Below are 23,612 nucleotides of genomic sequence, written 5' to 3' on the forward strand. Positions count from 1 at the left end.
TTGGGTTCGTGTCCTCTTTTATGCTCACTTGACTGTACACCGTAGCTAATGAACTGAGTGTTTCTGGGAAGCACCTCTTGGTAGCAAGGCTGAAGGCCAGGCGCACACCGTTCCCTCACCTGCCTGCCCGCCTGCAGGGTGTGCCCGCCAACCGGGAAGAAGCGCTCTGCGCTGGGCGTTGCGTGGGCAGCCTTCCGCTGTTTCCCTTCCGCATCTCCAGACCGGTGAGCTCCCGGGGCAGAGATGGGAAAGCTAAGGATGCCGCCTTGGAGGGAGGTTTCCTGGAGTTAGAACACAGGCGCGGGTCACACAGCGCCGCTTCATGGCTGCCGGCTCTGGGCCACGTCCAGCAGCCGAGCTGGGCCAGGCCAGGCGCTCTGCGAGCCACAGCTGGGCCCCGGCTGCTGGGCCCTCGAGGGTTCTGGCCCAGTGTTGGGGACGGAGCCCATGCAGGACTGACGGGGCCACACATACTCCGACTGCAGGTGCAGCTATTTTTGAATACCCTGAAACAAAGTTTTTAAAAATTACCAGAATTTTATGTCCTCGTTTTTCAAGGAAATGTAATACGGGAACCAAAAGACTGTAATAAAACGGATGGCAGCCAGGGTGGTGGTGCACGCCTGTCGTCCTGGCCACCGTGCAGCAGGCTGAGGCAGCAGGGTGGCCCGTTTGAGCCAGCCTAGGCTCCATAACGAGACCCTGTGTCAGCATAAAATATAACAAGGGGCTGAGGGATAGCTCAGTGCCCCTGGCCTCAGTCTCCAGGGCTGTAAAAGGCGGGGAGGACTGGGGACGGTGGGGCTCAGCGAGTAGAGCTCTTGCTCAATGGAGAGCCCCTATATCCAACCCCTAGTAGCTACCCTAAAAACTCCCAGGTAAAATCAGTAACCCTTCATCAGCACCCCAGCCCCACTGTGAGTGTACTGGAGCTGAGGGTTACTTATCAACTGAAGGACAGTTCTATGGTTTTTGTTGTTTTGTTTTTGTCTATTTGAGACAGGGTCTCCCTATGCAGTTCAGGCTGCCTTGACTTCACGTTGTAACCCAGGCTGGACTTAAACTTGCAACGATCCTCCTGCATCAGCCTCCTGAGTGCTGGGATTACAAGCGTGCACTACCATACCCAACCAGCAATTCTATATTGATTCTTTTTTGTCTTGTTAAGACAGGATCTTGCTAAGCAGTTCAAACTAGTCTTGAGCTCCCTTTGTAGTGCAGGCTGTTCTCAATCTCACAGTGGATCCTCCTGCCTCAGCCTCTCCCAAGTTATAGTGATCCTATCTATGCACTGTTTCTGATTCAGTCGCAGTCACTGGGAGAAGGGAAAGGGAGATAATTTCAAGTCACAGTTAAAGTGAAGTTTCATTCATCCGTGTAGCCACAGGGAAGCCTGTGTCCAGAAGTCACAGTGAGCCACTTTAGTCAAGCTTCACCGCAGCTTGGTAGCTGAGATGCATGCCAGCAAGGCAGTCTCCGTTCCGGAAGCTCACACTTGCTGTTTGATGATGGCACTTGGAATGTAATATTCAGCGGAAAACCTGAATTTTTCCTCAAGGTTTTACCAGTGATGACTAAAAGTTAGATTGCTTCATTTCCACTTCCATATTCCTTCCCCTACCCGCTTTTGGTTTTTTAAGATAGGATCTTGCTGCGTAGCTCAGGCTGACCTTGAACTCACTGTGTAGTTTGGATGACAGTGATCCTCCCACCTCGGCCTCTCAAATGCTTAGAGACAGGCACCACCATGCCTAGCTCATACATTCTTAAGTGAATAAATTCATTACTAGTGAGGATAATTTAGTTTTCTGCTTCTCCTGCACCAGGGCAGGAAATGAAAGAAATGGGCACCCAGCGTGGGAAGGGAACAGGCAGAGAGGAAAGGAGGCCTCCACTGCAGAGGGCAGAAGCCCCAGGACTGGCTTCTGTCTGTCACAAGGCAAGGCTTTGGGATTTGTTACTCTTAGTCATGTATGTACTCGTTCATGACTTGGGTTCTGGAGATGAAACCCAGGCCCCTCGCACTGAGCTATTCTGAGACTGGGTCTTGCTGAATCACGCAGTCTAGACTCAACCTTGTGATCCTCTTGCCTCAGCCTCCCAGGGTGTGGGGATTACAGGGGTGCAACTGACCACACACCCAACTGATCCTGCTTACGTTGGAGTGGGGAGGGGTACCAGGAATCGAATACAGGACCTCACGCTTGCCAGGCAAGCACTTCTCCACTGAGTGAAATCCCCAGCCCCCTGGTTCTGCTTATTAAACAAGCGGTTGAGGGGACCTTGGTGTCTTAATTGTTCTGGCTCAGATCCATGTTGGTCAGCTGATCCCTTTGATAATGAATTTTAAAAGTTGATTTCGGTGCACAGTTTTGGAGCTGCACACCAGGGCTGACTGGCCTGTTGCTGGGGGCTGTGGGGAGGAGATACATCAAGGCTGGAGCATGGGGCTGGGCAAAACTTCACTTCCTGGCCCAGAAGCAAAAGGGAAAGACCAGAATCCATGGTGTCCCTTGAGGGCTAGCTATGAGAACCAGAAGGCCCCTGCCAGGCCCCCTTTTTTTCCTTTTTCCATATTGGGGATTGAACTCAGGGTCTTTACACTGAGCTGCATCCCCAGCCCTTTTTATCGTTTGAGACAAGACCTTGCTACATCGTCCAGGCTGGCCTCAGACCTCCTACGTCGCTCCCAGAGTGCTAGGATTACAAGGTGTGCAGCTGCACCTCCTTCCACCAGCACCAGGGGCTGGGGACTCATCGTTTGGGGTCCATTCTGGATCCAAATGTAACAGGAGTATTCGCCTCCGAAGCCAGGGTCCAGCAGACCTCCATTCGCCTGAGGGTTATAGCTCCCCTGTGCTGAAGCTATTGATGGTCACGATGACTCGGTGGACGCCAGAGCCAAGGCCTTGTCCTCCCTGCCTCCTACAGCAGAGACCTGCTAGGTTTCGTGGATTTCCTTCCTCCTCCCGTCTGGAAATGCACATGGTGGGGCATGGAAAGTTAGTGACAACAAAAAGCAAAGGTGGCAGTGGCCTCCACTGACCTGTGGCTCCCTGCAAAGGACTCAGTACTGATCTCTGAAGCACTGTAAGTTGTGGCATCACAGCAACATTGCAGACACAAATATTTTCTATCAGCTTTCCTTGGCTAGTAATGTAGCTCCAATCCATACTGAAACCTTCATCTCCGCCCCAGGGCCCGCCCAGGTAACCCGTTTGCAAGTCAGTGTGAACCAATCGCACAGGGACTTCTAGAATATCACGGAAATCATCTGTAGGCGGCTAAGACAGCGTCACCCCGTAGGCCCCGTCCAGCTCTGCACTCTGCAGCGGCTGTGGCCATGGTTCGATGGTTCAACTGGGGAAGTTTGTGCTCCTACGCGTTACCCACTGTGGCTTCCCAGGTGCTGCGACTTGCAGGGAAACAGCCTTATGCGCCTAGACCCAACTCGGCCAGACGCTGGGAAGACAGGCCTCGCAGAAAGAGGACTAACAGGTTGGCCCGCACGATCGCGGTCACTGGACAGCCGCAGACTCCCCAGCATCGGCTCTGAACCCACGCGGCGCGCATGTGCGCAGCCAGCGGCGACGTGGGCGGGGCGTCGCTGGCCCCGAACCCTACCTTCCACCTCCGGCCGCCAGGGGGCGCAGTCGGGCCGGCTCCTTGCGTTTCCGCCGGCGCCCCGCCCTCCTGGCTTGTCCTGCGCCGCGATTGGCTGCTCGGAGGGAGCGCGCCGAGTCAGGGGGCGGGGCCCGCGCCGGCTACAAAGCGGCGAAGGTCACGGCGCGAGCAGGCGCGTCGCCGCCAGCGCCCCGGACTCGCCTTCTCGCCGCCCGCGCCGGAGCCATGGAAGGACTGGGCGCGCTGCTGGCCCGCTGCCCCACGGCCGGCCTGGCTGGTGGCCTGGGCATCACGGCGTGCGCCGCTGCCGGCGTGCTGCTCTACCGGATCGCGCGTAGGTGAGTGCGCGGGCCCGGCAGCACGCGGCCCGGCCTGAGTCCTCGCGCGGCCACCGGGCTGCCCCACCCCCACAGCGCGCTCCCGACTGAGAATCGCGCCTGGTAGCTGGCCGGGGCGGGGGCTCCGAACGCGGGGTGCGGGCGGGGACGCTGCCTCTTCCCGCCGCTGCCCCCTGGTGCCCCCTGGGCCCTGGGCGCTTAGGCCCCGGCGGCATGCTGGGTGAGGCGACAGTAGCTAGGCTTGCCGTTTTGCTCACGATGGTTCGGGATGTGCTCCAGGGCCAGAAGACGGGAGACCCCGAGCTAAGTGATTGTCATCAGTTAGGAGCCGCGCTTTGGACTGGGAGCAGCTTGGGTCCGGAGCCCGCCGTCCTGGCCTCCGGCCTAGACTGCATCCCGGCTGAGCTGTAGCAGAGGGACATGTGTCCCCATGTGGAAGGGGCAAGATTCACTTGCAGACCCCGCATTCAGAGCTGGCCTTGCTCCTCCGCCTCAGCAATTAAAGGGCCTCTTGCTCCATCAAGACCCAGGGAATAGCGAGCCGCATCCTACCCTGTCCCCTTCCCTGGGGACACGGAGGAAGGTGGGCGAGAACACTCTCAGACCACAAGCAGCCAGGGGCGGAGCTGCAGCTTGACCCCGGGCAGCGTGGCCCGCGAGTCTTTCTTAACCACCGATGTGTCCTACTGCTCAGGGGGACGGTGAGTGAAGGTGTGGAGAGATGCGGGAGTGTGAAGAGGTGCGATTCTCATTGGGACTCCAGGCAGGCTGTGGGAGCGCCGACCCAAGAGGGTCCCCTCAGTCACTTCTCTGGAAGGTCAGCCTGACCAAGCCGGTTGTTTCAGAGCCACGGGAGCTGAGGCAGAGCTGGCACAGAGCGTGGGTTCCTCCTCGGCAGTGGGATGCAGCACCTGCGCTGAGAGCCTGCATTTCCTCTGGCCTTTGGCATGGGCTGCAGGAGGCAGGGCTCGCTCACGGTGCCATGTCCTCCCCTGTGCTCTTCTTGACTAAGCGTCTGGGGCTGTGGTCTGCTGCAGGGCAAGCTGTTGCAATGGCAGCCACGATAGTATCCAGAAGTCTCTACGCACCTAGGTAACAGAGTCATATAATAGCATAGGACCTGGGCAAAGGACCCGTCTTTCCTGGGATGCCCTGACATACCCTCACAATGCGGTGGGGTTCATCTAGTGGTCGTAAATTGGCTGCTGCCAGCATTTCAGAGCAAGAGCAGCGTGGCACGGATATGTACCCTTCTCCCCCTGGCCTGGCCACTGCGGGAGTTTTGAATGGGAGGGGGCATTCGAGCAGAGCTTTTTTAGGAAGGCGGCTTGGCAGAGCTGCCTTTGCTGGCTCAGCGCAGAGGTGACAGAAGGCAGGAGGTGGCCCTGCGGAGGGTGTGGAGGGAGCCGAATCTTGATGGGTGCTGTCCACTCAGCCCCAGCTGGGGCGTTGGGAAGTGGTCACTCTCTGAAGTCTTTGTGAGCTTCCGTTGTGCCCAGGATTTCTCCACCACGAGTTCCTTTTAGCCCAATAGTTAATGTTAATGATGGGAGCAGCTGTCATGTCATGCTGAAGATGGCCCTGAGACCCTGCATCGCTGACCAGACAGTGGCTCCTGCTGGGGGGTGCTCCTCAACTGCTTCTCCTTTTGTCTTTCCTATTTCATAGAAGAGGAAACAAAGCCCTAGAAAGGTCAGGTTGCTGCCCCAGGTCATTGAACTGTTGCTGCCACCCAGACTCGTGCCATGGGAGCTCCCTGATCATCTCGCTGCTGTCCTGCACCCTCAGGCAGGAGAGCACCAGGCCAGAGGCCCCAGGCGACACCTTCCCCAGCTGGCCCACCCTATGTCCAGGCAGCCACGGTGGCCTGTGCCTCCCTAGACCTTGACTCTGCTGCTCAGCTGGGTCCCACCCACCTTGGGGTGCATCCCCTGTAGGCTTCCTGCACCCGTCACACCCATGGCATCTGTCTGTGTTTGGGGACCAAGACGTGGAGCAGAGCCTGTCCTGGCACCCACAGTCCTTACATAGCTTTTCCCCTGTTGCAGGCCACGGTCCCTAGTCCCTGGTGCACACACCTTGTGTGGTCCCTGGTTCTTCAGGGCGATCAGAGAGGCACCGTGTATTGTCCACCATCCTTTCTGTCACCACCTACCCTTGAGGTGTCATTCTTGTCCTCTTGTCCGGCCTTTGCAAGCCGTTCACGGGGCTCTGAGATCTGATGGGAACGGTGTAACACCCCAGGCCGGGCCTGTCTCTGGGGTGTGTATATTTGGGGGTCTCAATGGTGGTGGCATTGCTGTGGGTTTCAGTGTGTTTTGCCTGAGTCTGGGGCAGGATGCTTGCAGATCCCTTGGGTCCTGGCAGTGCTGAGATGCAGTTCCGTGCTGCTGGGGTAGAAGGCGGGGGCCTCCTTGGGTTCTGCCCATCGAGTGGATGAGCTGGCCAGTGTTACCCAGCTGATCCTCAGAAAGCCAAGAGGAGAGCCACCTGTGAGGCCACTGCTCTGTGGATCTCAAGGGAAGCAATCTTTCTGACCCCCAGGGGGACAGCTGAGCCCTGTTGGTGTGGTGTCTGCTGTGTGGCATTGCGCTGGGTGCTCTCCCTATTGGGTCCCCCTTACCACAGCCCTGCCTGTGCAGGGTGAGGCCCCCGGGCCCCAGACTCTGTGTTATCAGGGCCACCGGGGCATGATGCATGCTCCCAGGAACACGTTCACCTGCAGCCTCCCCTTCCAGCATCCCCAAAGCTTTGTCCGAATCAATGTCTGCCCCCCCAGGGGTCCCAAGCTGCCTCCTGGATACAGTCTGGGCGTGGGGACAGCCTGCTGTCCTCCCACATTTGGTCCAGCACTGGGCTGAGGGCGGCCTGTCCAGGGCTGTCTTCCTCAGGTACCTGCATCACCTGTGTACCTATCCTGTCACCTCAAACCTTGTCCACCAAGTATGGCTCGTTCTGGAGCCAAGCTGTGGACAGAGCCTGGCCCAGAGGAGGGAACTGGGCCAAGGGTGAATGAGGGAAGCCCGGGGGCATTTCCCTGAGCAAAAGTGGGACTGAAGGGCTGTGCCCACATCAAACCCAGGGAGCCGAGCCCTAAGGCCAGGCCCACGCACTCTACCCTGGGAATACAAGGCCCAGGAGGGGACCTCAAACTGTCCCCTGCTCTGCCCTGCACCCCTCAGGGCTACCCCTGGACGAGATAACTGCTGCCAGAGACCCTGCCCGGCCAGCGTGGGTGCCACCCACCCACCCCGTGAGAGCACCCCAGCCTCCAGGCAGAGATGAGCTGCAGGCCCCAGGGACCGGGGATAATCCCCGCCTTGCACTGCCAGGCCGGGCTCCAAGGGGCGTGGAGCCATTTCCTTAGCACAGAGCTGGAGCTCCGAGTGGAAACTGTGGCTTCCTGGGACAGGAGGGGTTTCCTGCAGGGTCCCTGCCCATCTGTCACTGGTCCCCAGGGCCAGCGCAGAGGACGACCTCCCCTTCCGACGGCAGAGTTGGGGGGCCACGGGCCATCATCCAGAGGGGAGGTTACCACACCAGGGGCACTGCCTGGTCACCAGCTGTCAGGACACGCCCCGTGCACTATCACAAAGGGGCCTGTAAAGCAGGTACAAATTAGCAGAGCTAAATGTTTAATTGCCCTGGAGTGGTAAATGCCAACTACGCAGAGGAGTGTGGATTCCCAGGTCTCTGCGCGGGTGGCACCATGGCCTTTGCCAGTGCCATTTCCTTGGTGGCCCCAGGAGCTGGCTGGATGCACGCTAACCCCACACCAGGCTCGGCACTGGGTGACGCCCTCCCCGAGCCTCTCAGGGTGAGGAAATGAAGTGGAGATGCGGGCAGAGAGATGTCACAGTGCGAGCTTTGAGCGGGCGTATCCTGCCGCCCACCCCCTCTGCTGGGCCTGGTTCCGTTCCTCTCCTTGTCCCTGGCCTCGCAGCCCCCGGGTCACTACGATCCGTTGACATCCGGCTTTGCCCATCGACCAGGCACTGTCCGGCATTTCCCACAGCCAGGACCCTGCAGCTCAGGGCCTCTTGTCCCCAGCCCGCAGGTGACAGAACTCCCCTAATCTGCCCGAGGTGGAGGCACAAGGCCAGTCGGTGACAGGAGCTGGAGCTCAGCCACTGGCAAGCCCTGGATGAGGTGGTGACAGAGCTGGGCCTTTGCCCCACAAGGCATTCCATGACTGTGTCATTGTGTCCTTGTAACAGGTGGGTGCTGTGGCACCCACTTGGCAGGCAGAGGTACCCAGGCTGGGAGGGCAGGGACTTCCTGGGTCACATACTCCAGTGCTGGCAGCACCACAGCCCAGGCTGTCTGAACAGCAGGGCCATCTCTGGGGGCAGCTGCCCATGCTGCCAGGCCGGGGAGGAGGGAAGGGACAGCAAGACCTGGGGCTCCAGCAGCTGCCGCCTCCCCCCCCCTACAGTGTCCTGCCAGCGAGGCATGTGGAGGGCTGAGCACAGATCCCGAGTGTCTGGGCTGGATTATCCTGCAGCCCCCACCTGTCACAGCATGTGTGGCCAGTGAGGGCCACTGTACTGATCCCCTCCCCAGAGAGACAGCTGTTACTGGCTCCGCCCCACGTCTTCCTCTGCTCTCTGGGGTGTTTCCTGGGAAGCCCTGCAGCCCACCGGGAGTACTGTCTCTCCTGCTGGGCCTGAGCCCTCTGCATCCATGTCCCAGCCCGAGGCCCATGGGGGCTGCTGGCCCTGGGTCCCCACATGGACATGCTGGATCTGGTGAGTGTCCAGCTGCCTCCTGGGGCAGAGACAGCAGCACCCAGGCTGCGTCCCTCTGCTCGGAGCCGGCGATTCCTCCTCCAGCTACCCCAGACCCCCTGTCTAGCACCCCTTCCCGGGTGGCCTGTGGCCGGGGCCACGCATCTCGCCAGAATTGGGGTCTTCTAGGCTGACACCACTGTCCTTGGTCCACAGGGCAAAGCCGACACACACAATGGTCAACTGCTGGTTCTGCAACCAGGACACGCTGGTGCCCTACGGCAACCGCAACTGCTGGGACTGTCCCCACTGCGAGCAGTACAACGGCTTCCAGGAGGTTCGGGCTCCAGCCCAGGGTGGCCTAGGGTGGTGACCCCTGTCCTCTCCTTGATTCTCACTGCTCGTAGGCCCTGGGAGCATGGCCCCTCGTCCAAAGCTCCAGGAAGCCAGTCTGGGAGCCTGCAGTCCCTATTTACAAAACAAGCAGGCGCCACAGGCCACGGTTTGCACACCGAGACCTGAGAGCTAGGACCTGGGCACAAAACTGGGTGAGGTGGGTGCTGGGAGGAGTGCCCAGGCTGGGTGGCCTCGCCCACAGCAGATGATCCTTAGCTTCTGCATGAAGCATCTCCGAAGAAAGCTACCGCTCCTGGGTCAAGAAAAAATGGGGAATCTCAGGTCCTGGTGTGGCCCCTCGAAGGCTCAGGCCTGGGCCAGTGCCAGGTCAGAGAGGGGGTTCCCACTGACCATGATGCCTCCCCCACCCCGACAGAATGGCGACTACAACAAGCCCATCCCTGCCCAGTACCTGGAGCACCTGAACCACGTGGTGAGCAGCCTGCCCAGCCCCCGAGAGCCCGCGCAGCCGCAGCAGTGGGTGAGCAGCCAGGTGCTGCTGTGCCGCAGGTGCAACCACCACCAGACCACCAAGATCAAGCAGCTGGCGGCCTTCACGCCCAGGGAGGAGGTGAGTGTGCCCCGCGCCCCCAAGGCAGGGCCGCTTCCTCCCCAGCTTCCCCAGTGTCTGCAGCCGAGCCTGGGAACCCCAGGGAGATAAATCCCAAGCCTGCCAGGGCAGAGGGGTTTGTCCCGGGCAGAGAGAGATGTGGGGCCCATCGTGACATCGGCCCTTGAACACGTCCTGTCCACGGGTGCCTGGGTGGAGGACTTCGGACCTCCTGGCTCTGGGAGTAGGAGGAAGCAGTGGTGCTGAGAGCCCAGCTGAGCTGGACTTTTCCTCCCCTGGGACCTCAGAGCCTGGTGACCTGGCTTCTCTTCCTGCCTGACCCCCAGATCTCGCCTAGCTGGGGGTGCCATGACCTCAGGAGGCAGAGCCCTGCTGAGGTGCAGGCACACCAGCCTTCCCAGTCCTGCCGGGGAGCTCGGGGTCTACAGCAGGTGACGAAGGCAGGCTTGGCTCCAGGCTTGACAGGCCCACGCGGTCCCCCCGGAGGTCACACTGATAACTATCCTGGCCGCTGTGGACAAACATCGGAGGCTCAGTGCTGTGTCCCTGAGGGATCTCAGGGTGGGTGGGTATGAGGGATCTAGGGAGGGACTGGGCTCCCAAGCTGTCCCCGAAGCCCACAGAACCCTTGAGCTCCCACCGAGGCCCAGGCGCTAGCAGCAGCCCTCCGGTGCATTTCAGAGCCCAGCTCATCTGTCTGCCACGTCCAGGCAGCCTCAGCCCAGAGCACGGTCTCTGGAGCCACCATTCTCTGGGGCAGGGCAGGGGAGCAGTCCAGAGTTGGGGGGCTCCGCCAGTGTCACTGCGTGTGAGTGCCCAGGCCTGGATCTGAACCCCTATCCTCAACACCAAGGGCAAATACGATGAGGAGATCGAGGTGTACCGCCACCACCTGGAGCAGATGTACAAGCTGTGCCGGCCCTGCCAGGCGGCCGTGGAGTACTACATCAAGCACCAGAACCGCCAGCTGCGTGCCCTGCTGCTCAGCCACCAGTTCCGACGACGGGAGGCGGACCAGGCCCAGGTGCGCTTGAGGCCCTCATGTGGGGCGTGGGTCTGCAGGGAACCCCAGGCCCCCACCTGCTGGGATGGGTGTGCTCCTGAGGAGAGTGGCCAGGGTCGCGATGGCCACATGCCACCATCTCTGGGCACCTGCTTGCTGACCCTTGCTACAGCCTTCAGCTCTGCTCGCAGGACTGTGACACCGTTCACAGGACTGTGACACTGTTCACAGCCGCAGAGCCCAGACCCAGGGAAGCCGAGGGGCTTGCATAGAGCCCCGCACCTGGTGCATGGCGCTGCCAGGTTGGGCCTCATGTGCAGTCCGGAGTTCAGAGTGTCAGACATGGGGTGCGTGGACCCTGTTTTCAGGCCTGGAACTTTTGTTCCAGCCCAGCCTCCTGGGTCCTCAGCTGAGGAGCTCATTGATAAGATATATGTGTGTGCATTTTTTTTGAGACAGTCTCAATGTACAATTCAAGCTGGCCTTGAGCTCACTTTGTATTCCAAGCTGTTCTTAAACCCAGTGATCCTCCTGCCTCAGCCTCCTGAGTGCTGAAATTACAGGCGTGTGTGTGTGTGTGTGTGTGTGTGTGTATTTTTTTTTTTTTTTTACCTCTGGCCAGAGTTACCTGCACATTGAATGCAGTTTAGTTAGAGGCACAGGGAAGCTTTTGGTGACAGCTTGACACAGCGATTGAAACTTAGAGAAACAACGTCATCACGGGGTGGGAAAGGTTTCTCTAAGAGCAGGGGACACCTGTAGGAGGGAGAGGGTAATGGTGGGCAGCTCTGGGCACCGGGCTGGCTGCTGTGGGGTCCTGGTCAGCACCCCCACCCAGAGTGAGCACGGGCCCTGAGGGCAGCTCTGCGGCCTGACCTGTGTGTCCCTCTCCCTCCCCCCAGAGCTTCAGCTCCTCTGCGTCCAAGGCCCCAGTCCAGGTCATCCTGCTCCGCGCCCTGGCCTTCCTGGCCTGCGCCTTCCTGCTGATGACGGCACTGTACGGGCCCAGCAACCCCTTCACCCTGGGGGTTGCCCTGCCCCCAGCCCTGCCAGCTGGCAGCAACGACTCGGCTGCACCAGACAACAACACTGCCCCCGGGACTGAGGGCTGGCGGCAGCTGCTGGACCTGCTGCCCGAGCACACAGGGGAGAAGCTGCTCGAGGCCTGGGCCTTCGGGCACAGCCACCAGATGGGCATCGTGGCCCTGGGCCTGGTCACTTGCCTGCTCGCCATGTTGCTAGCCGGCCGCATCAGGTGCATGTGGGGCCGGGGACACCGGCGGGCAGGGGATACTAAGGCACAGTCCTGGGCTGAGCCCTAGGCACCATGTAGCCAAGTAGGCTTTGTCCCTGTTCCCCGGCCTGGGAGTCTGGCAGGCACTATGGGCAGAGCGGCCAGGGCACTGGGCCAGCCAAGCACTTGTCCCCCATGGGGTGGGCCCGGTCACCTCCCTCCTCCTCCTCCTCCAACTTGAGAATTGGGGTGCTGCTGACCACCTGTCCCGTTGGGCCTGGCTCCCTCCTGGGTACACGCATGCACGCACCCAGGGCGGTGCTGACTGGCTCAGAGCTCTGCACTGTCCGGGGGTCCTGCACTGTCCCCTGGGCACTCACCCGCCCTCCTGCCCTGTCTCCCACAGGCTCCGGAGGATCGACGCCTTCTCCGCCTGCCTGTGGGCCCTGCTGCTGGGGCTGCACCTGGCTGAGCAGTACCTGCAGGCGACCTCACCCAGCTGGCTGGACACACTCAAGCTCAGCACGCTGTCCCTGTGCTGCCTGGTGGGCTTCACGGCGACCGTGGCCACGAGGAAGGCGACAGGCCCACGGAGGTTCCGGCCCCGAAGGTCAGATCAGCAGCAGTGACTGCGGGGGGAGGACAGACGATGCACAGGCCCGGGACTCGCCGTCCGGAGGAGGCACCCCTCGGCCTTGTCTTTCTTACTCCCCTCCCCGCCTAGGTCCCAGGGCCTGGCCCGGCCCTGGCATCCTCTTCTTCCTCACCTGCCGAGCCGGCCCCCAACCTGAGGTGCTCCCCAAGTACCCTGGAGCTGCTCTCCACTGCCTCCACCTCTTAGGCCTCAAACCCTTTATCAGCGGCTGTGCCTCAGCAGTACCCGTGCAGCCCGCTCCTGACCCCCAGCTTCCTGCCGAGCTCTGGGCACAGGGGCCGTGCTGCATGGCCTGAGCACTCGGGCTGCTGGGCAGGACCCAGGCCATTCGGCAGGGTGCACAAGGGACAGGGCAGAGCCGCCAGCTGTCCCTGCCAGGGAACCTCATGCCTGGCGTGCCATGCTGGTCTCGATTGCAACTAGACTGCCTCCTGGGGTCCCCTACTGAATTCTTTCTCTGAGACCATTCTCAAAGTGCCCTCTCTAAAGGGATAGCACTGTCCTCGGTCCCTGCCTGGCCTGGCCAGAAATCTCAACATGATCCCTGTCCACAGTGCACAGTTACATTGGGGAGAGCAGGTTCCCTCCAGCAGCCAGGCCCCAGTGGGAAGGTCCCTACTGTGGGCCATGCAGGAGGACGTGGCCCTGCTCCCATGCAGTGCCGGGGAGAAGCATGGGTCGGGAGCCTGTGGAATGTACTGGCCATGGGGCCCCAGGTCCCTGTCACCTGTCACTGGTCTGTTGCAGCTACTCACAGAGGGTGCCCTCCATTTCCCTGTGGGTGCCACCCAGGGATGTGCCCCCTCCAGGCTCATCGCCCCCAAGGCAAGGCCCAGAGGTGCTCCTTGTGGCTGTGAATGGTCCTGGCCAGGACCCCAGGGTGCTGGTCCCCATGGGTGTGAGGTTATGTAAAATAGCAGGCAGGGACATGCCCTGCAGTTGAGGTGCTATCTCCCCATAGAGAAAGCTCTCAGCCTGTGGTTCTCCAAGGCCTTAAAGTGCTTCTGGTGGCCCTGGCGTACTGCCCTCTCCCCCGCAGGCCTAACTCTGTCATGCCCTCCAAGGGCACCTCCGCCGTTGCGGGGGGAGGGCATAGCCAGTCAAACCTGCCTGAGGGTCGTACTCAGCACAAGCCAGGGTGCTTCCTAGCAGGCAATGGCTGGCCCGTGGCGGTCCCTTCCGATCCCCTTCCATCTGCACCTCTGCAACCAGAGAGCCCCTGCTCTGCTGTATGTGTGGTGCACCTGGGGTCGCGGGGGCTTCTGTGTCACCTTGGGTCACTGGACTCAGCTCGTCCTGTGTGGGATGAGACAAGAAACCACCCCCAAAACACAGATGAGGCCCAGGCCCTTCAGCTCAGCGTGAGGGCAGTGGGGTGCACTGGCCACAGCTGCCCCTGGCGGCTGCGAATTCTGAAGGGATCAGAGTCCCCGCCTGTCTTCAGCCTCAGAGGGGAGGGAGGGAGGGGCATGCACTCTGGTGTCCCCATGGGTCTCCCGTCCTTAGGAAACTGACAGTGTGATACTAATTTCTGCAGTTTGGGCATTGGGTTAGAGCAGGACGTGTGTGTATGTGTGTGTGTGCGTGTGTGTGTTTAAATTAAATTATTTATAATAACCCGAGCCAGCTCTAGTCTGGCCAGGATACCCTGCTAGGCAGTGCCTCTCCTGCCCCCTGGTGGCAACAAGAACGCGTATCAGTCAGTCGGGCTTCCTGGCCTTTCTGGAGTTCTCTGGGCTGTTACAAATGAACTGTGTGTTAGTTGAGTCTTCTGGTGTTGCTGCAACAGCTGTGGAAAAGCAGACACTCCCGGGGCTGGCCTGGTGGTGGCTGTCCCAGGCTGGGGTGGGATCGCAGGGAGGGAAGGTGGCCGTCCCGAGAGGTTGGGGGATCAGCCTTGTGCAGGCTGCAGGCTGGGGTCCCCACCCCGGGCTGAGCAGTGCCCTAGTAACACTGGCTCTGGACTAAACCGGGACCACCCTCCACCATGCCCTGGCCACCCACCCCGTCCCGTTCAGAAAGGCCCGTAACCTGTGTGCCCACGTCTTCCTGAAGTAGACCGTGGATTGTCTAGTGCCCCCTAACCGCTGTACCCTCCGCCCGGCCCTAGTCATCCTGTTCTGAACGCTGTGTTTTCAATAAATGCCTCCTGGGCCTGCTACCTCGGCTGGCATCAGGTACCTTGGCGTTTTTCTTTTTCTTTCATGTTTCTTCAGAAGTGCTTCTGAGCCCGGCAGGGGCGTGGGGTTAGGCTTTGGGGTGTGTGTGTGCCTGTCACGGGAGTTGGGTTAGGAATCAGATTCAAGGGCCGGCGGCAGAGACCTCACCGCCGAGGCTGTGTTCCCTGTCTCATAGCAGCGTCAAACATCTCTGCCCAGCTCCTCATGGAGCTGGCAGGAGGCCACCCAGCTCCTCCAGGGTGGGGTGACAGTCCGGGCTGCCCTCCCCGAGGTCACCACCTGCCTCTGGGGACAGGCACACTTGGGCCCCAGGCAGGCCGGGGCTTTGGCCAAAGCTGGGTTCCGTTTACCAGAAGGAACCCCTGGGGTAGGGCCATGTCTCCTGGTGTCACCCCAGGGCATGGGCACGTCTAGAGCTGCCTTCTCACAGTGCCAGCACTCCTGGTGGCATGCAAGTCAGGGACAGTCCCTGTGCCTGGTGTCTGGATCTTGGGCTTCACCAGGGAGGGTAAACAGGTCCTGTTAAAGGGGGGACACCCTGGCCAGACCCAGCTGTGCCTGCTGGTGCCCACCCAGAGGTGCCAGGAGGCTCAGATCCCCCCAGTCACCTCTGAAACCTGTGCCTCCACCCTCACCAGCCCCTCACCATGCTTGCCCGTCCCTGGGGGTCCCTGGAGATGGGGCACAGAAGCCCAGCACAGAGTCCTGCTGCAGGGGCCCAGCTCCTGCCCACTCTGAGGCCACACCTGCTGCTGTGGTACCACTGTTGTCCTGAGTGGGCAGGCCCGAGGCCCCCAGCCGCGCGCCCGAAGGTGTCCGTTCTCACGCTGCTTCCCGCCTTCCCTGAAGCTGGCATGAAGGTCCCCAGCAGGAATGTGGGACCTCTGGTTTTGGTTTCAGTCTGGTTGGGGTTTCTAGTTCGTGCCTGGAAGACGCTCTACCACTGAGCGTGTCCCTCAGACTTCCTCTGGCTGGAGGCAGAGCCTTCCCTAGAATCTTGGGGTGTCAGTAGGCCCAAAGGGACAGGTCAGCAGACAGCAAGGCTGCATCCATCCAGCCCAGGGCCTCTGCAGATTCTCTGCCTCACTTTTCCCAGACTCTGAGCTATACTTCTGGTGGCTTTCTGGCACTTGGCAGGGAATTGGGAAGGTCCATGATTCTTCGGGAAGTCCCCGCACCCGCCTCGCAAAACTTCTTTAAAAGGGACAGGGAGGTGGAAAGTGCCCTGGACCGTGGACAGTGCCCATCGTAGCCAGTGACCCCCCACCCCCAGCACTCTGATGTGACGGCCCAGGCACCTTAGCCACCCCCGGCTCACCACGGGCCTGAGTCTGCCCGCCCCTCCGTCAATCAGCAGTGTCTTCTGGGCCCATTTGTCCCTTGGGATCCAGGTAAGGCTGGGCACCCAGGGCCCCGTCCAGACAGCAGACTGACGTATTAACTGCCTCTGTCTCCCTCTGTAATCTGGGGCCTTAATCGGAAGCATGGTTGACATTCTGGCCTGGGACCCCTGGTCCTGTTGTGTGATTTGTATCTTCTCGAGTTAAAGAGACACTGTCACCTCTGTCTTTTGGGCAACCTAGTAGCCGTTTCCAGGGCGTTTCTCAGTGCGATTCTGATGTGTTTCTGTGGGAGTGACCTCGGGTCCTCAGCCCAGCCGGCTCACGAAGTGTCCACAGGGCAGGCAGCGGTCCTCCCAGGCAGGGCGCCAGGACACGCCTCAGAGCTTTGTGCCCAGCAAGGGCCACCGAGCATCACTGAGCTCTGCTGTGTGGGAGGCTTGGGGAGACGGGAAGTGCCAGACAGAGCCCGAGTCTCCGGGCATCATCACGCCGGGCAAGGGAGTGGCGTTGAGGTTGGCAGGAGTGACAGTGCCTCCTTAACGGCGAGACCTGTAGTGGAGGTGGTTTGCTGTGAGCCAAAGGGGCATGCAGGGCGGGCTGGTCATGCTGGCACCCCTGCCACCCGCTCCTAATGGCACGAATGGGCCACTGCTTTCCTGCTTCCACTAACGCACGCCTCCTCTGGACCCCAACTCCAGGCCCCCCATACTCCGAGCCGGGGCCGGGCCCTGCTGTGCCAGGTGACCCTAACCCCCAGGTCCTCGGCTCACCTGCTCCTCTCTCCTTGCCCGACGGTGCTCGCAGGTGCTTTCCCGGAGACGCCACAGGCTTCTTCCCCACTGGCCCCAGCCTGGCCATGCCCAGCCCGAGTGTCACGGGCTCCTCGCCGGCCCTGTTCGTCCCCACCCCACCGGGATTCCTGCCGCTCGCCAACCAGCAGCTGTTCCGGTCGCCCCGCCGGGCCTCGCCCTCTTCGCTGCCAGGCCGCCTCAGCCGTGCCCTCTCGCTGGGCACCATCCCTTCTCTGACTCGAGCAGGTAAGAGGCCGGAGGGGATAGGGCAGTGGAATCGACCCTTGTGGGTCAAGGCCTGACGGTGTAGCTCAGTGGTCAGCACCCCGTTCAGAGCTGGGTTAGCCCACTCTTGCTGTGCCTGGCCAAGAGCGCTGCCCGTGCAGCCTGTTACCCTTCCAGAGTGCAGTGGGAGGAGGGGGCATCTTGGGAGGCAGTGAGGGCCCCATGAGAGGATTTATCCAGGGCCTCCGAAGGCCACAAGTACCAGGGTCTCTGAGTGCCCAGGGTCTCACCTTTTATCCACACTGTGCTGAGACCAGGAGCTGGGCAGTGTGCCTCATGGGCAGGGTTCACCACTCTGGCCGGTTGTATAAGTTGTCCAGGCTGGGCCCCAAGGGCCAGTCCTCCTGCCTCAGCCTCCCAGGGTGCTAGGATTATGGGTACGCACCAAGACGCTCTGCTTGAATGCAGTTTTCAATCTGCCTGAGCCCTGGCCTGTCTGTGATGACCCTTGTCCCCCTTGGAAAAGCCGCCCTGTCCCTCGGTAGGCGTCGCTGGTGACCAAGCTCACTGGTTGCAGGGGCTTCGAGGCAGAATGTGGGTGCATCTGGGTCACCCCAGCTTCTCTATCCTGAGGTGCCTCAGCGACTGCTCCAGTCAGGCTGCTGCTCGGTGCAGAGCCACGAGCCCGTTTCCTGGGTGACTCCATGGGAGGGCGTCCTCCAAGATGGAGACGGTTACTCCAGCTAAGTGGGTGACAGTTCCAGGCCTTCGGGGGCCCTTACAGCAGAGACATGGACTCTGGGTCGTCCTGCTTCCCCAGACTGAGCCAGGTGGCTGGCGGTGAGGGCTGCTCTGGTCCCCGAAAAGTGTCCTGTGTGTCAGGCACGGTGCCAGACTTGGAACCTGACAGCAGGCCAGGCCGCCCAGACATAGCCCTGGGGTGTCATCCCTGTAGCAATGTGCTCGGCCACGTGTGGCCCTGGAGTCCTGTGGGGTCCCTTTCAGGCGTCTGGGTCTGGGGACCCTGCAGCAAACACACAGAATGAGGAGCAGGAGACGAGGGCCAGCTGCCCACTCTTCATGACCCCAGAGGCTTCCATCTGTCCTGCAAGGCAGGACAGGTGCCTCGGCTGTGCCTGTGATTTCATGAAAGCCCCGGAAGATGGCAGAAGGAGGGGACCTCGCACCCAAGCCTGACGTGTGGGGTGTCTTTCTGCCCAGACTCAGGGTACCTGTTCAGCGGGAGCCGCCCCCCGTCGCGAGTATCTCACCCCCAGGAGGTTCCTCTTCCAGGTAAGGAGAGGGAGACCCCGGAGAGGGGCTTGGGGCCCGGGGGTGGGGAGCGGGAGCAGTGGTCGGGCTTTAGCTTTGGGGCCTCACAGGCCTGCCCGAGACACCAGACCCCGTGCCTTGGTTTCCTCTGAAGTGGGCAGTGATTTTAGGGCGGGGTCCACAGCGGGAGATGGCTCTGAGTGCTGGACACCACAGGCTTGGCCAGTGACCTCCGGTCAGGCTCGAGTTTGTCCCCAAGTGGCTGGGGCTCACCACCACCTCCCTTCTCCATCAGCCAACCCGCTCAGGTGCCCACCAGGCTCCCTGTGTCCCCCATTCACAACACAAGCCCCAAACACCTTCCCATGTCACTGCCCTCACGGCCCGGTCACCCGCCCTGCAGGTTACTTCTCTCTGCTGTCCGGGTGCCACCCGTCGTCCCCCCTGCCGTCCCCAGCGCCCTCCGTGGCCAGCTCCGTGGCCTCCAGCTCCGGCTCCCTGCGCCTCCGCAGACCCCTGATCAGCCCTGCCCGGCTCAACCTGGAAGGGCAGAAGCTGCTGCTGTTCCCCAGGAGCCCTGGGGAGCTGCCCGGCACCCCCAGCAGCTCGGAGGAGCACTCCCCACACAACGGCAGCCTCTTCACCCTCGCGCCGCCCCCGCGGCCGCCCATACCAGACAGGGACGCCAAGCTCAGCCCCGGTGAGCACAGTGCGGGGTCAGGCCTGGCCGACAGCGCGCTCCACCAGGGGGGCGGGGAGGGGGCCTTGGTCACTGTCAGCTCTGGACTCCGTGTGCGGCTCTGGGGACCTGGGGTCCTCCGGGACATTGCCGGCTATCGACTGACTTTGTCTTTCTCTTTAAAACTGGCCAGGGAGCCCCTTTCTCAGGTTTCTGTTGAAAACACCACATCATGGCCTGATAACCGGCCTGTCACAGGTGTCTTTGTTTGGCTTGATGTTTAAATCATTTTTAATTGGGCTCTTAGTTCCTTGACCATCTAGGATTTTCTCAGATGTTTTTCAGTGTTTGTGCTTTGAGGCAGTCAGGCTGTGTGGTTCAGGCTGGCCTTGAACTCACTGTGTAGCCCAGGCTGGTCTCAAATGCGCAGCTGTCCTGCCTCAGCCTCCCCAGTGCTGGGATCACAGTGTGCAGCTCCACACCTGCTCACAGATGCACTGATTTCCTGGCTGTGTCAGAAGATCCTACCACACTGGGCTAGATGCTGGCCAGGCAGAGGACGGGGCGGTTGGGCTTCCCTGTCCCCAGAGCTGCCCTCCTGCGGTCGCCCCGCCAGGGTACCTGTGCAGCCAGGGTCCTGCTGGGCTCGCTGTGGACCCAGCCTTCTGCGGTCAGGGTGGTGGGGGATCGGGAGGGTGCCCTGAGGCCACCGTGGCACTGTCTCCTTCTGTCACCATCTGTCACCTGGCCTGCTGCGGCACCTCTGAGACCATGCCCTTCTCCCTGCAGACCAGAGAGCGAGGCCGGAGAGTGGCAGCCCCTGCAGCAGCCGCTCCGTCAAGAAGGAAGATGACTCGTCCCAGTCGTCCGCCTGCGTGGTAGACACCACCACCCGAGGGTGCTCAGAGGAGGCCACCGCCTGGAAGGGTCTGTACCCTGCCGCCACTGCCCCCAGCCTGGAACTATAGGCTTAGTGACGCAGGAAGGGATCCAAGGGTCCTCGGCGACCCTCCCGTGCCCCGGGACCACGACCCAGGCCTCTGGGGTGCATCGTGCGAGGCAGTGCCAGCCGTGACTCTTCAGAGTCAGATTAGGAGCTCAGCTCCTCCGCTGCCCCACCTCCTGTGGCCCAGGGCTGCCACTGTGCTGGACACCTCCGGCCTGGGGAGCCAGGTGCATTCAGAGCAGCCTAGTGTGGGGTGCAGGTCTGGCACCCCATGTCGGGCTCAGGCCTGGGCCTGGGTGCTGGGCTGTGTCCTGGGGTCCTGGACTCTGCTTCCTGACTGGTGGGCCGTGAGGTCCCTCAGTGGTTCCCCTCCCTGGCAGGAGGCAGGGTGTGTGGAGGGGAAGCTGCAGCCGGGTGGGCCCAGGGTGCTGTAGAGAGAAGCCCCTGCTGCTACAGCTGGATGTGGTGGCGCACACTTGTAATCCCAGCACTCGGGAGGCTGAGGCAGGAGGATCGTTGTGAGTTCAAGATCAACCTGGGCCATAAGAGTGAGCTCAGCCTGAATGGCATAGCAAGACCCTGTCTCGAAAAGACAAAAAATTCCCTGCTGCTTAGGGCTGGGTCATCATCCGAGGTTCCCATTTCATCGGGTCATGGCCCAGGTGCAGGCATAGGCCGGTATGGCCTCGGCCTGCATGGTGGTCTGGGTCCCTCCCAGCAGGGAGCCTCTTGGTTGGGGAGGGCACTGGGGTGCTGGGCCCCACCGCACCCCTCTGATGAGCTGTGTCCCCCCACAGGGCAACTCGGCCCCTCCCTGATCCGAGGCCTCCTGGCCGTGAGCTTGGCTGCCAACGCTGTGTTCACCTCGGCCTATCTGTACCAGAGCCTGCGCTGAGCTCCTGGTGCCCACGGGCGGTGCCCAAAGGCAAGCCCATCACCACTGCCACCAGGACCCTCCGTCTCCCGGGCACGAGAGCGCCCATCCTTAGGCACCTGCTCCTCACCCACTGCTGCCTCCTCGGCTGACATCAGTCTCCTTTGGTGCTGACACCTCGACCCGAGGCCAGGGATTCGGAGATGGGCTGCCTGCCGAGGCTCCCTGCCCACCACTCAAGCCTGCCCAGAGGGAGTGCCCTGCCCACTGAGGCCACCTGGCACCAAGCCACCTCCCAGCCCCACCGAGATGAAGATGGCCTGGGACGAGGAGGCCCCGCCCTGCTGTGGCTCCAGGGCCCCCAGACTCCCCTCCTGCTAGGTGCACGCCTACTCCGTGACACTGGGAGCTCCCCGGCCCCTCGCTCACGCTGTCCATGGGGACCTGGCCAGGCCCCTGACTGCACACGAGCTGTGATCTTGGATGACACTGGACCCCTGCCAACCCCAGCCCCTGAGGTTCCACCGTCCCCACTTTGTCCTCCTCCTGCCCTTCCCATCTGTCAGCCCCTCAACATCAGACGCTTGTTTCCCCCCCTCCAGGGGCTGAGGGACCCCGTCCTGGCCCAGGCTGTCTGCTCCTGGGGGCTCTGGCGCTGAGGAAGGCGGGCCGGCGTCGGGCCGGGGCAGGGTCTTCACTGTCATTCAGGGATAAAGTTTATTTTATTTTTTTACACTTCTGTCGGGCGAGGCGCTGCCTGGCCAGCAGGATGCTGCCTGCACGTGGGTGCTGTCAATCCCTGGCCCAGGCGTCAGTGCTGGACCCCAAGTCCCCCTGCCAGGGTGGGATCCAGCATGGGCATGGCGCCTTAATGTCCCTCTGGACAGCGCTCTGTCCTGGTTTCTACTTTCGTTTGTCGCCTAAGAAAACAAAACCCCATCCCTGCCATCCCGTGTCCCAGGAGGCCCTGGCGCCCTGTGGACCTGGGAGGGGCTTTTACTCATGGTTTGTTCCCAAGAGAAAACACAACCTTATTTTTCTTTATAAAAGCAAAAAAATGAAACCAAAAAACAGGCCAACCTTGGAACTGGACCTGGCTATGTCATGTTTGTCCTCACCCGCCCGGGGAGCGCTGGGGAGGACCGGGCAGAAAAGATGATGGGCCTCTGCGCTCGGTACAGAGCTGCAGGGAGGCCCAGCTCCTGGTGGGGTCCAGGCGCCCTGTGAGAGGCCCAAGAGCTGGGCAGAGGGGTGGCCTGGGCCAGGTCGGGCCTGGCCAGCAGCCGCCTGGCTCCTCCTGGCTGCTGGGCCCGTGCTGGCACCCAGATGGCACTGAGCAAGCACTCCAGGCCTCTGGGGGAGGTGAGAGGCCACTGCCGGCACCTTGGCTGGACCCAGGGGGCCCGGCTGCTCGGCTCGGGTCAGGATGGAGCGGTCTGTGTCGTCCGCCTTGCTGTTGGTTCCGTTTGGTTTAGTTGGTGACAGTCTCACAGCGAGCTCACTGTACCCCAGGCTGACCTTGATCTTCCTGCCTCAGCCCCGGCTCTAACTCTATAACCCGAACCTGAACCCAAACCATCCAGGCTGTTGTGGGATCAGCCATCAGCTCAATGCATGGAGAAGGAGCCATCATCATGGCTGGGTGACCACCAGGCTCTCTGAGGCCAGGGTGGGCAGGGCTGAGGGCATACTCAGGCCGCCGGACCACACCGCCCCTCTGTCCCCTGGTGCAGGGGGACCCTGCCATCTTGCTCAGGTCCTGGCCCCTTCCGCCCTGGAACCTGAGACCTCACCTGGGCCCCAGCTGCGCTGTTCCTGAGGGGGCCTATGCCTTCCCCAAGTGTCGTGACCTTCCTACTTCCCTGGATGTCTCTGTCACCTTCAGGATGTCATCTGTTGTCTCATTCTGAAAGCAGAATACTTATCACTCAGGATTTAGAATGGAGGACTTCAGGAAAATGTGGCACGGTGAGCAGCAGAGAAAAAACCTCTCCAAGCTTTGGTGCCTGGACCCTGGGACACGAGGAGGAGGATCGAGGTGGGCGCCGTGGACACAGGAAGGGCCTGATCTCAGGCTTGGAGCCCACGGAGAGGAGACTGCAGGAGTCCAGGGCGGTGGACGCACTGGACGGGAGCAGCAGTGGGGAAGTCCGTGGCCCCCCCGTGGTCAGCCGGACACGGCCCAGGCCGAGGTGACAGGGACCGAGGCAGGAAGCCCCCTGATATTTACGTTGTCCCGCTGGGTTTGCAGGCTGGGTCAGCGTCTGGGTGACCGGAGGATAGCAGTATGTAAGGTAGTAAGGCTCGTGGGCGTCCTACTCTCCTGTCACTTTTTAATTTCATTTCATTGTCCTGTTTTACTCCCTTTAAAATAAAAATTTTTTTTAGAAATACATGTAAGCGAAAAAAAAAAAGAAGAAGAAACAGAAAGACCGTGACCCCACCACGAAAGCACAAGCGTGGGACGCCGGAATCTGCCTGCCAAACGGGCCGACAGCCAGCCTAGCGGGGGCCTGAGCTGTTGGGGGCAGCGCACAGGCTGCAGGGCCCCAGGACCCTGTGCTGGGCCACTGGTTTCCTAGGGCACCGATCAAACCCCAAGGCAGGACCGAAAGCCAGCAGGGCCCTCGGGCGCCCTGGTGTCCAACACTCACACCCCATCCTTGCTGGGACCTCCGCGCTGCAGCCCTGCCCTGTGCTGGGCCGCCTCGCCGGGCTGCAGGTCGCTGGACACAGTCCCATGGCCAGGTTCCG

General features: G+C 61.3%; 1 protein-coding gene across 2 annotated transcripts; it reads left to right on the plus strand.

Moving 5' to 3' along the window:
* Positions 1-3,754: 3,754 nt before the first annotated feature.
* Positions 3,755-21,950, plus strand: Tmem201 (transmembrane protein 201). Of its 2 annotated transcripts, none has more exons than XM_003471442.5 (11): positions 3,755-3,962; positions 8,906-9,026; positions 9,462-9,656; positions 10,510-10,680; positions 11,562-11,914; positions 12,300-12,503; positions 16,876-17,108; positions 18,309-18,380; positions 18,763-19,059; positions 19,828-19,965; positions 20,782-21,950. In XM_003471442.5, the coding sequence occupies exons 1-11, from the start codon at positions 3,850-3,852 to the stop codon at positions 20,877-20,879; spliced, it is 1,995 nt and encodes a 664-aa protein (XP_003471490.2). In that variant the 5' UTR covers positions 3,755-3,849; the 3' UTR covers positions 20,880-21,950. The 2 variants fall into 2 exon arrangements, with proteins under 2 accessions (XP_003471490.2, XP_013009528.2); XM_013154074.3 differs by lacking the exon at positions 3,755-3,962 and adding an exon at positions 8,387-8,710.
* Positions 21,951-23,612: the final 1,662 nt, after the last annotated feature.

This window comes from Cavia porcellus, unplaced genomic scaffold, assembly GCF_034190915.1.
Source record: "Cavia porcellus strain 051 isolate PalLab524CR breed Dunkin Hartley unplaced genomic scaffold, mCavPor4.1 scaffold_25, whole genome shotgun sequence".
NCBI lineage: Eukaryota > Metazoa > Chordata > Mammalia > Rodentia > Caviidae > Cavia > Cavia porcellus.